Source organism: Gigantopelta aegis, chromosome 3 (assembly GCF_016097555.1).
Source record: "Gigantopelta aegis isolate Gae_Host chromosome 3, Gae_host_genome, whole genome shotgun sequence".
Classification (NCBI taxonomy): domain Eukaryota; kingdom Metazoa; phylum Mollusca; class Gastropoda; order Neomphalida; family Peltospiridae; genus Gigantopelta; species Gigantopelta aegis.
Genome location: NC_054701.1, coordinates 19,833,509 through 19,847,121, shown reverse-complemented (window position 1 = coordinate 19,847,121; position 13,613 = coordinate 19,833,509). Strand labels below are relative to the sequence as shown.

The window sequence follows — 13,613 nt, the reverse complement described above, 5'->3', positions numbered from 1 at the left end:
ACAATTTTTTTTAACTCTTTGTGTCTTTGATGTAATACTCGTTTATAATTATGGAATGTATGTCTCAATGTTTCAGTTTTACTGTTAAACATGTTCATAGTTTAAAATGTACGTCTCAATGTTTCAGTTTTACTGTTAAACATGTTCATAGTTTAAAATGTACGTCTCAATGTTTCAGTTTTAATGTTAAACATGTTCATAGTTTAAAATGTACGTCTCAATGTTTCAGTTTTAATGTTAAACATGTTCATAGTTTAAAATGTACGTCTCAATGTTTCAGTTTTACTGTTAAACATGTTCATAGTTTAAAATGTACGTCTCAATGTTTCAGTTTTAATGTGGCGCTTGTTTGTCATTTCAAATACTCTGCCATGTTTGTCATGTGCAAACTCAACGTCTCGAAGAGCAGAAAGCCCTTTGCCGTGTCCATAGCTCAAGCAAATACAACGCAGCTAAAACACAAATTGTTGGTGAAGTACCCTGAACCGTTTCGTTTCAATGTCACGGTGTTCTTTAGGTGCATGAAGTCAAAAATATTGTCGAAACTGAAACCATTCAGTCATAGGGACCAAACGTTCTGGGAACATTTTGTTGTCTATAATTATTCTATAGGTGATGAAGTAAAGAATGTTGTCAACTACTATTTCAGTCAAGGAATTCTGGAATTAAACGTCTGGAACCTACCAAAAGTAGAAGTTCATTATTTTGGCCAGTTGGCAGCAGTTAATGACTGTGTGTATTCAAACAGAGGGAAATCGAAGTATGTAATTGTGAAGGATCTCGACGAAGTTCTAGTTCCATACAAAGACAAAATTCTACCAACTCTCATCAACAGGATGATGGCAAAGGAACCTCTGGCCGGTGCCATCATGTTTCGATCCACATTTTTCCACAAAGAATGGTCGGATGACATGGAAGGATTCAAAGATGCCCAAAGAGCAAAGCAGTCCCAACTGTACGCGCTGCTCAAGACTTGGAGAGAAACAAAGATCTGGAATTCAAAGAGAAGATAAAAAATGATAAACCTGCCCAACAGGGTACACATACAAGGAATTCACTATGTTCTGAAGATGCGAAAAGGGTTTGTGGAGACTGAAGTTGACACTAAGGAAGGCTTGGTCCATCACTACAGAGAATGGTCGGCAACTACTGATAAAATGAAAGAAACTTTTCTGAGGGTATTTAGTGATTTACTCATAGACAAATGTAACAGAACGTTCCACTTCATTCATCGCAATAGTGTCATAAAGCATGGATAGAAACAGGAGTTTGGAGCAGCAAAGATAGACACCAGTTCTGTTACACGTTAAAGCGTCGGCTATTGAATATCAAACATTTGGTAATACCGACTCGTAGTCATCAGAGGAAACCAGCTACATTTTTCCATTAGTGGCAAGGGATCTTTTATATGCACTTTCTCACAGATAGGTGAGCACATACCACGGCCTTTGATTGACTGAGCTAAAGCCCGTATTCGTAAACGTACTCGAGTCATCATATAGTGACGTATGATTACGATGTGATATTCATGCCTATTACATCCAGTATTTGGGACATTTTGAAGCAGCTACATGTTAACAAAATGGACTGACTGCCCATTGTATTCTGGTTTCTTTTCATAAATAAAATTGTGGTATATTGGCACATTTCCACAATAGTTTCCGTATACTCTTTTCTTGCATGTCAATCTTATAGCCACTTAACGTGTATGTATTTTTATCCTGCAACCACTGTTTCTACTGGTCGATGGCGATGAGCGATTCAAGCAAATTATTACCCATATGGGCAGAGAGAAGTGGGGCAGAGAGAAGCGGGGAAAGAAAAATTATCTAATATATTAAAATAAAAATAGCTGTTGAGAAAAAAGTTTGTTTGTTTGTTTTATTTAACGACACCATTAGAGCACATTGGATTGTTAATCATCGGCTGTTGGATGTCAAACATTTGGTAATTTTCACATAGTCTTAGGAAACCCGCTACATTTTTTCATTAGTAGCAAGGGATCTTTTATATGCACAATCCCACAGACAGGATAGTAACCAGTGGAGCTAATTTTAATTAGATTGCACATTTAATATCCACATCTTAAAACTGTTCATAAGAAAATTAAAATGCCACCATTCATATTATGTTGAAGTTTCACATTTAATATTGACATCTTAAAACAGTTGTTCATAATAAAATTAAAATGCCACCATTCATATTATGTTGAAGTTGCACATTTAATATCGACATCTTAAAACAGTTGTTCATAATAAAATAAAAATGCCACCATTCATATTATGATCAAATTGCACATTTAATATCCACATCTTAAAACAGTTGTTCATAATAAAATTAAAATGTCACCATTCATATTATGTTGAAGTTTTACATTTAATATCCACATCTTAAAACAGTTGTTCATAATAAAATTAAAATGTCACCATTCACATTTGCGTTTATAGTCCCATCTGGAACTAGTAAACCTACCTGTTTTAGCTTGTGCTGAGCCACCTGCTGGTGTTCTTGAAGTTGGTATCATGTGGGGAACAATATACTGCATACAAGGAACTGGTGTGTTTTTGTCCACTGTGGTTTTCAGGATTGTTATTATTTCCTTGTTTTCCTCCATGTACAAGCAAGGTGTAGCGGGACATGAACATGTACCTGCAGTTAAGACAGGATCCATTTTGAGATGCTATGAAGTGCTGCTCTGGACTGTCGTATTTCGTGGCTGCACACAGCTACATGAAGGTTTTGGAGTGACTTGGGCGTTCTACATCCAGTGTGATGGGTGCAGTGTCTCAGCGGTGCACTGGTTGGAACGAGAGTGAATGGATCCTCCGAGGTGGTTTGATACATGTATATGCCCAAGCATATGTATTTCAAATTCACTGGGGTTAGCTTTTTTGTTTTGTTTTCAGAGTTTAGAAGTCGGCAGTGAATCGCACGCTTCTTACAATATGAAACGAAATCATCCAGCTGCAATGCAATGTAGATTATATATTATATATAAGAGAGAGAGAGAGAGAGAGAGAGAGAGAGAGAGAGAGAGAGAGAGAGAGAGAGAGAGAGAGAGAGAGAGACGCACAAACACACACACACACACACACACACACATATATATATATATATATATATATATATATATATACATATAGACACACACATACACACACACGGACATACACATACACACACACACACACACACACACACACACACTCATACACAGAGACTCTCTCTCTCTCTCTCTCTCTCTCTCTCTCTCTCTCTCTCTCTCTCTCTCTCTCTCTCTCTCTCTCTCTCCCTCATACACACACAAACACACACTTATTATCCTTCTCTGTTGCTCATTTTCCAAATAAGGCGTAAGGCGGGTCAGCAAACACAGCCTATGATGTATAATGATAAACCAAGACATGTTACATGTTTCCTTCTAAGTAGAGGAAACCACGATAGTTTGAAATGATATTAATTAAAAGTGCCGTCAATTTTAGTTTTCTGCAAATGACCAGGTGGGTCATTGGATATGTTTATTCTCTGTCAACACCGTAACGGGTAAAATTAAAATATTGATGTATTAAATGAATATGGTCCATTCAGAGATCATCATAAATGGATGCTACGAAGATAGCATGACAATTCAACACAGCTAATCAACAATAATGAGATGAAAATTTCTGTTTATGTTAAATTTTATCAACACTGTAACGGTCAACACCGTAACATTATGACGTTACGAGTTTGATCAAGTGTCTAAACAACCACATGTTCAACATGATATAGTTTTAAAATGTGCTGAGTTGTCGCTAAATAAATACTCCTTTGCACTCCTATTGTTTTGTCCACTTAACTGTGCGAACATGCCATAATTGTGATTTCAACGTTCTAATTTCGTGGAAGCTTTCTCAGTGTTCCTTGTTAAAAGAAATTAAGAGAGAGAGAAATATTTTTACATTTTTTATTTCAAACTGTTTACTTTCAATAATAAACTTCTGAGTATAACCATAACTTCATTCTCATGTGTTGGGTAATTTCGATTTCCAGAAAGAATAGCAGTGGAATCAAGATTTATATATTGAAACATGATCTTGTTCCGAAGTTCAGTGTATTGGGGGCAATACCGAATAAAATGGTGAGAATCTTCAATATAATGTCCTCAGCCACAGGTAGGTTCGTCTGATATAAAACGTGAAAACTTATGACCATTTAAATTACTAATACCAAGACGAAGTTGACAATATAATATTTGCTCTCTTCTAGTATCCAGGTAGAGATATTTGGGGACATGTTTATCCTCATTTTTTTTTTTTTTTTTTTTTTTAAATTGATAATGACTTGGCTTTTCTAGTACTGATGTCTACAGACTTCCATTTTATAATTCCAGAAGGAAAAATTAATCAGAGTATAATCTTGTACGGGAATTTTTTTTTTTGAATTTGTTCATTATGCTTCAAATTATAAGGAATTGTTTCAATCAATTGACGTGGCATTTGGAGGGACAAGTATCTGGGTGTTAAGTTGTTTATGATTTTATACATCACAATAAGTTTGTGACGTTTACGTTTCTCAAACAGTGGAATAAAGTCGGTTTCAAGATAAAGGTTTTGGTGGGAAGTGCCTTTCACTGCTCCACATGTAGTACGTAAAGCATCTAACTGAGCATTTTCAAGTTGTTGTGACAGCTCCAATGTACAGTTATCCCAAATAACATCTGCATAATCAAATACTGGTAATATAAATGATCTATATATTTTTTTCCAGGGCAGACCTTCACAGCCTATACTTAAAGGATCGAAGACAATTTATCATTTTGTTAGTTTTTTCAATAATGGCATTAATATTGGTTTTCCACTGTCCAGTTACTTCAAAAATAACTCCTGAGTGTTTGTGACTTTCAACTACTGATTATCAAAATACAAAGAAGGTCCAGAAGAGCCAATGTTTCGAGTAAAGAACATAGTTTTAGTTTTATCTCGACTGAATTTTACCAGCCATTTCTTGGCCCATTTATCTATATTTTCTAAATCACTATTCAAAATATTTCCACATGACTGGGGATTCTCAGATGAGGTATCATCCGCAAAAAGACGTATATTTGATTTGATATCTATTACAATATCATTTATACAGATTAGAAACAGTAACGGGCCAAGGACATATGCACTTGTCCGTTTGTTCCGACAAGTGCAAATTTACTCGGACAAGCAAAATATCCATTTTTTGGGTTTTTTACAAAACAGTATCATAATTTTTAGCAATTTTTGTACTTAAAAAAAAAAAAAAAAAAAAAAAAAAAAAAATCCCAACGAAATCAGCGGAGTCTCATCGCAAAATGTTATACAAATATTGTGGTTTGAGAGATAAATAAATATGGTTTGAATAACATAATAGGTTTAGCTCGTGGATATTCTGATACCATGGAGAGATTGAGTGCCGAATTCCCCACACGGAACATCTCGGCTGACATAAATAATTTATTTCTTCGACAAATTATATTCGATACTATTTGTATTTGAAAAAGGAAAAACAAAAGTTTATTGTTTTATCATTTTAGTTTAAAACGAAGTAATTGCCTGTTTACCACAAATGTGAAAATGAGCTTTATTTTTATTTTTGTGATTTATTGATTACATTATCGGTAATGTGATAAAACGAAAACTTGTTAGACGGGTTAATCCAAGATTAAAAACATATTACTTAACATTTATTATTTTATTATTTAGGTGTAAGTTATATTTACATATATATCTGCAGTAAATTTGATTAAATACGTTACTTAAAAATAATTTTGTATGACAAAACAAAATTACGATCCGTGAAAAGGCGGGATAAGCCCGACCACGTGGATTCTTGTTGATTTGTTATCAGGACAAGTTTGAAAATAACAGACCCGTTCTATATAAATACATGTAAAAATATGGCTTGTTTCCCCACCATAGAGGTTGTGTCCATCCCTCATTCCAGATATTGTTCCTATGGGCCTAAATAAGCCTGTAGACATGGACATTGCCCGGTACAAATGTATCATTTGCCAAGCTTTGGTAATCACAAACTTAATTAATATTAACAATAAATATTTCTGTGTTGAAGCAGTGCGATGCAGTACGTTTTAAAAGGCATATTTAAAGGTGGGTTTTTTTCACCATATCATGCACATGCTTCTACTTGAAATGTTCTAGAACGCTTTGGCGTTTTCCGGGGAAAAGAGTTTCCCATGTCTATTAATAGTCCCGAGGACGCCCTATGCCTATGCGTTGCGAATGGCTCAATGGAAACGTTTATTTTGAAGTAAGTAAAGTACACCTTATCCATTATGTTTATCACTAGCTTTGTTATTGTAAAGTTATTTGAGTTGCGAACGTGATTGAAATTCGTTTACATCTCGTTTTTAACGTGTATTTAACCAAATATATTTTGTGCCTTTGATTCGTGGAAAGATAATGACTTTTTTTTTTTCAAGTGAAATTTGCAATATGTCAACAGTCGGACAAATTGTCAACTTGTTTGATAATGATAACGCGCACCCACCTCCCAAGCTAAGTGTTTTCAGACTGCATCATTTTATCCACATTTGAGTATAGTTGTTATTTAACAGTTTTATTACTTTTCCCATAGTTAATAGTGAACAGAAGACTTTTACCTCAATCTCCCCTGTAAACTGGATACCATGGATCGAACTTACTTGGACCCAATTTTGCCCATTGGTTTAGGGTACTGTTTAGAGGAGATTCACTGCATCATGTAAACGTGTACGTACATGATTAATAAAGGACAACAGTAACATTATTTTAACATTTGGTGACAGGCACATTTTCATTTATGACAGGTCATTTCGACAAGCACCGCCAAACAATTATTTCCAGGCCTTCAGCTAGAAGTGAAAGTTGAAAACCAGTGATGTGTTCTGAAGGGAATGTGCTCGAGAACAATTTAACTGGTTTTCATTGAATCCTAAACAAAAAACACTAATTTTTTAAAAATAATTTACGCTGAAACTATCTCGAATGTAAACAATTCGACAATTTGTTGTAGTCACTCAAGTCACGAAATTACATGCAATGTGAAGTGAAGAGTAATAAGTGAATTGGTTTAAAAAGAAAAACCAAGGGCTTTAACTTTTCCTTCTGCATCTACCTCCTGCCCTACATAGATGGACAAGTGGAAATGTTGGAGGACAACTAGATTTTGTGGTATACTTGTCCGGTGGACAAGTGAATGTTTTTTCTTATTTCTATCACTGATCTTTGGGTACACCTGCATGTATATAATATAACTCCGATTCAATTCTGTGAATAACAACACGTTGCTTACGTTCGAACAAATAACTCGAAAACCAAGTTAGCAGTTTACCTTTTATACCCACTTCTTCTAATTTATGTAATCAACCTGTGTGCCAGACTCTAACAAATGCCTTACTTATATCAAAGAAGACTGCTAGAACCTCATTCCCTGTATCCATTGCCTTACAGATATAATTATAAAAATCAATGAGTTGGTTAACAGTGGAGTCCCCAGGAAGAGAAAAAAAGTTTGTTTTATTTAACGACGCCACTAGAGCACATTGATTTGTTATCTTATCATCGGCTATTGGACGTCAAACATATGGCAAGACGGAAATTCAGATTTATCAAGTGCCAGATTAAACAGTCGTGTTAAAACTGGAGTTAGTTCAGGAGTTATTAATTTAGAAATTTATTGCTAATTTTATCTGGTCCAGTGGATTTATTAACATCAATGGAATTTAGGGCATCATTTACATCTTGTTCTGAAAGCATCATATTATCGATAGTGCGTGCACTGTGTCGGATCAGGGAGATCTTGGTTAGGGTAGTCTAAGGTGGATTGCTTAATAAAATATTTATTAAAAATATTCTCTATGTCTTTTTTTGTGTGAAGATATAACCTCATCGTTTACAATAAAAGTTAAAAACAAGTTTGTTTTGTTTAAGGACACCACTAGAGCACATTGAATTATTAATCATCGACTATTGGATTACAATTAAAGATGCAACTGTGTGTCGAGTGTCTCCGCAACCTTTTAAATGATTGTTTACAAGTTTCCACCATGATTTATCTCCGAAAGTTTCTAAGTTATTTATCTTGTCATCTAATGTTGTTTTTGTTTTTTTTATCACATTTCATGTTAGCTTCACGTATTTCAGATATAACCTAAAGAGTTATCCATAAACGGTTTATCTCTAGGACGAATAGTATCAATCTTAGATGGAACAAATATTGATTGTGCTTCTAACAGAACATTGGGCAATGATTTGATAATATTATCTACAGAGGCGGTTTGAAATGGATCATCCCAGTTAAATTTAGTGATTTTTTTTTTTTTAATTGACGACGTCAGATGCTGGATAGTCAAAAATAGTTATTTTAAATGAGTAACATTTCCCTCCATTATCTTCTGTACCAATGCAGATACTATCAGGACAGTGTTCACTACAAAATGGTGTTAAAAAGTCCACTGATGATACAACGAGAGGACAAGACACAAATATCAGGTCAAGCATTGATCTGCTATTTTCTGTGATCCTCGTAGGTTTGTTGTTGTTTTTTTGTTGGACGAGCTGAACACGATTACACACGTGTTCAATGTTAGGATGCTGTATTTCTAGGATATTTGACCGGCCTCGGTGGCGTCGTGGTTAGGCCATCGGTCTAAAGGCTGGTAGGTACTGGGTTCGGATCCCAGTCGAGGCATGGGATTTTTAATCCAAATACCGACTCCAAACCCTGAATGAGTGCTCCGCAAGGCTCAATGGGTAGGTGTAAACCACTTGCACCGACCAGTGATCTATAACTGGTTCAATAAAGGCCATGGTTTGTGCTATCCTGCCTGTGGGAAGCGCAAATAAAAGATCCCTTGTTGCTAATCGGAAAGAGTAGCCCATGTAGTGGCGACAGCGGGTTTCCTCTCAAAATCTGTGTGGTCCTTAACCATATGTCTGACGCCATATAACCGTAAATAAAATGTGTTGAGTGCGTCGTTAAATAAAACATTTCTTTCTTTCTAGGATATTTGTGTTGAAATTTCCAACTATTATCACTTTTCTATCTGCTGGTTCAGGCCATTATGAAAAGATTCTTCAATTGTTTCACAGTAATTCACTCTATGGGACGGCGCTCTATTAAAGGTACCTAAGAGGTATTTTGAATTATTATAATTTAGTTATATCCACATGACCTCAAGTCCAGGAATATGCAAGTCATATCTATGTCGTACAGTTATGTGGGGGTTTTTTTTACATACACAGCTACACAACCCCAGTTGTTATCTAATCTGTCACATCTATATGGTTAATTAAAACCGTTAATTTTAATTGACTCATTTTTGATATCGGGTGTGAGATGTGTTTCAGTTATCGCAATCACGTCATAGTTATTTAATTCAGTTTTTATCAAATCGAGTTTTGTTTGCAGGCCACATACTTTTAAATGCACTACAGATACTGAATTAGAGTTGTGAGGACCCGGATTAATATGGATATCACCTGCTAACAACAACATGAGAATAACAGTTATGTATCTAGCTCTCAGTCTAAATCCCAAATGAAAGTACTTGCATACGTGTACATAAACATATACACTAAACTGAATACTTACGATCTTAAGAAGACATAGCCTCACCCTAACCCAGAATATATATGCATAAGAATCACCCGACATCGAATACCCAGATTATTATACCGATCGGGAAAGGTGAGGCCGATACCAGTGGCAAATTTAAATGTAAAATGTGGAATAAATTGCTAATTTGATGCATGTTAAAAATGAAACTATATAACTTAAGTGTTTAGCAATGATCAATAATACAGTACAATACCTATTTTTGGTTGCATGTATATATATATATATATATATATATATATATATATATATATATATATATATATATATATATATATATATATATATATTATGTAGTTTCAAAAAAGCACATGACATATTATGATTCACAATAACTAAAATATGTTATACTTTATTTACAAATTGTTATTTAAAACAAACGTTTAAAATGATTGTAATTGTTTCACAATCGATGTTAACATTTAGCGATGTCAATTATAATAACAGTTTTCAAGATACTGTTATGACCCTGGCCATAAAGAAAAGACGATATTGGTGTAAGTGTTTATTGTAGACCATGTGGGTAATAATAAATATTGGTAATGATAATTTGTGTAAGCGTTTATTGTAGACCATGTGGGTAATAATAAATATTGGTAATTGTAATTTGTGTAACCATTTATTGTAGACCGCAGACCTTTCGCTTGTCAGTGATCGGAACAGTTTTCAACATGTTGTTGTTTGTTTTTCTTGTCGTGTTCCAGCTTATTGGCAGTGGCAAAACACTAATCAGTGAACATTACTGACGTCACCCATGCAGTCTTGAGATTGCAGTCCTGTCTTCACAAGCATTTTACATGCTTCAAACGGTTAGCTGAATGGTAATTAGCTTCGCCAACTATGTACTATAATATTACAATATAATTGTTGCGCATTGTATATATATCATGTTTCAGCCAATGGCTGATCACAGCTGTGGCTAAATAAAATTGATTTGATTTGATTTGATTTGATATAATATTACAAAACATGTAGTCTTTTCCAAGTGTGAATATGATAAATTTGTAAAATTGTGGTCTGTATGTTATAATTTATTTAAGGAATAAATTTTAGGGCTTAACTGTTCAAAGCATGTAGTACTCATGCAACTAGTACTAACTAGTAAATAGAAATACTGAAAACTGACTTCAACAACATATTTATCCTATTTGTGGGATGGTGCATATGAAAAGATCCCTTGCTGCATTAGAGAAAATGTAGCGGGTTTTCTGTGATGACTACGTGTCAGAATTAACAAATGTTTGACATTCAATAGACGATGATTAATTAATGTGCTCTAGTGGCGTCGTTAAACAAAACAAATAAACTTCTTCTTCAACAGCATATTTGGTTTTCTTAATTGCATACAGCATTGATTTGATATATGTATTTGGTTTTATTCATTCTTTAAAATAAAAATATCTTTAACAATTGTCTGGCTGGCTATTTTTTTAACAGCTCGCCCAAGTTGACCATGTCTACATTGCATTGAATAACAGCATTCTTGCCTTCTTGATTTTTATCTCGATGTCTGTATAATCCTTGTTGTATGTATGGTTATGTTTTTAACAACTCGTTTTAAATGTTTTTAAATGTATGTTTCTAACTAACAAGAATTAGTTCCACTGGTGTTTCTTTCTTGGTATAGTATGTAAAGGCCTATGTCACGTCTAGACAGGGTCGGGGGCATGCTTCCCGGAACATTTTTAAACATGAATGTCCTGAAATGCAAGTACCTGCATTCTGCATGTAACAATCACTACGACAGAATAATTGAAGTACACATGGAAAGGTTTCAGGCCAGCTCATTGTTCTCGATTGTCTCCATAGTTTTTGCCCGAATGAGCAGATTTGCTCCAGCACTAGTTGGGACCGGAAAGGTTTCAGGCCAGCTCATTGTTCCCGATTGTCTCCATAGTTTTTTCCCGAATGAGCAGAATTTCTTCAGCACTGATCCCTTATATCCAAGCACGCTATCCTGGGCACACACCTCAGCTATCTGGGCTGTCTGCCCAGGACATTGGGTTAGTTGTTAGTTTTTAGTGGTTAGTGAGAAAAAAGAGGATGTAGTGGTCTTACACCTACCCACTGAGTCGTTAAAACTCACTCTGGGTTAGAGTCGGTACCGGGCTACGAACCCTGTACCTATCAGCCTTTTGTCCAATGGATTAACCACGACTCCACCGAAGCCGGTCGTCCCTTACGCTTGGTTAATTAATTACTTACCTAATTAAATAGTATAATTAAAGGGACATTCCTGAGTTTGTTGCATTGTAAGATATTTCCGACTAATAAAATATTTCTACGATTAAACTTACATATTAAATATATTTTCTTATTTAGAATATCAGTGTCTGTATATTCAATGTGTTTCTGGTCGTCTCAATATTTGTAAGAAGCCCAAACTGGATTTCGTCTTCAAATAATTTCGTATATTTTTATGACATAAAATGAAATTTAACCCAGTACAAATATTAGAACGATCAGAAACACGTTTAATATACAGCCACTAATATGTCATGCAGAAAAATATATTTGATATGTAATTACAATCGTTAAAAAGTATCTGTTAGTCGATAACATCTTAAAAATTGCAGCAAACTCAGGAATGTCCCTTTAATTACTTACTAACTTTATAAAAAAATATATTTAGTACATTGATTTGTTACAATATTCAGTACTCTAATATTTAGCGATTGAATAGTTGTAGTGTAGTTAATTATTATATGTAGAGGGGCGAGACGTAGCTTAATGCCAGGTCGGTCTAGGATCGATCCCAGTCGGAGTAACAAAGGCCGTGGTATGTCTGTTGGATGCTGCATATAAAAGATCCTTTATTAATTAATCAGAAAGAATAGCCCATTGCTGCTGCGAATTTCCTCTCCCATCTCTGTTACCAGCCAGCCGTATAAATCAATACACGTTGATATCGCCATCGGTCCCTTGGCGTCAGCTTGTCTACTATGACCTCCTGTCTACAGCTGGTCATTGAGTATTGTTTTTAGTTGTTGCGTTCTACGTAGGTTAATGCATTACCAATAATTATTAACTACCAGATTTGAAAATACATTTGCTTGGATCAAACGATCGTTCAAATAAAATTAATTATTAAGCAAAAACAGAAAACTTACTACCAACCCAAAACAAAAATGAAGTACTTTATTACTTAATTTATTAGTATCCTAGCACATTTTTTTCTTCAGATTTCCGCATATTTCTTAGGGGGCGGGTTTCAGCTCAGTCGTTTGAGTGCTCGCGTTCCAGGATCGAACAACCTTGGTGGATCCATTCAACTGATTAAAAAAATTTCTCGTTCCAACCAGTGCACCAGAACTGGTCAATGGCCGTGGTATGTGCTGTCCAGTCTGTGGGAAATTACATATAAAAGATTCATTGCTAATGTAGCGGGTTTCTTCTCAAAGACTCATGTCAGAGTTACCAAATGTTTTACCTCCAATAGCTAGGTATCAATAAATCAATGTGCTCTAGTGGTGTCGTTAAACAAAACAAATTTAAATATTTCTTAGTTTGATATGAATCACAAAACAAATATAATTATTTTGCAAGATAAGTTTTAAAGTTCGAATGAGCAATGCAGTGTTTCAAAATAGGATTTTGTTGCATTTTGCATTTTGATTTTGCGTTAACAAACATGGCCATCTTTCCCCTTAAAGCTTCGGAATACATCTTATAATACCCCATCCCTCTCAAGAGCGTTACGTAATTGTTGAACAGCTCCTCAGTGCACACACACACACACACACACACACTCACTCTCTCTCTCTCTCTCTCTCTCTCTCTCTCTCTCTCTCTCTCTCTCTCTCTCTCTCTCTCTCTCTCTCTCTCAAAATGGAATCAATAATCTGTCATTGTTTTGGTTTAATGATGTAATTAAATCCAAATTCACTCAAAACAGCATTAGCCAACTCTTCCATGTTATAACGTCACTGTTATAATGATCGATGTAAAGGTATTTGACGTCAAAGATAGGATTGCTGTGATATATTTAT

At 34.9% G+C, this 13,613-nt stretch overlaps 1 protein-coding gene across 1 annotated transcript; it reads left to right on the top strand.

Moving 5' to 3' along the window:
- The first annotated feature begins 371 nt into the window (after positions 1 to 371).
- Positions 372 to 1,866, top strand: LOC121368539. The gene has a single exon (XM_041493275.1). The coding sequence runs from the start codon at positions 372 to 374 to the stop codon at positions 1,011 to 1,013; it is 642 nt and encodes a 213-aa protein (XP_041349209.1). The 3' UTR covers positions 1,014 to 1,866.
- The last annotated feature ends 11,747 nt before the right edge of the window (positions 1,867 to 13,613 follow it).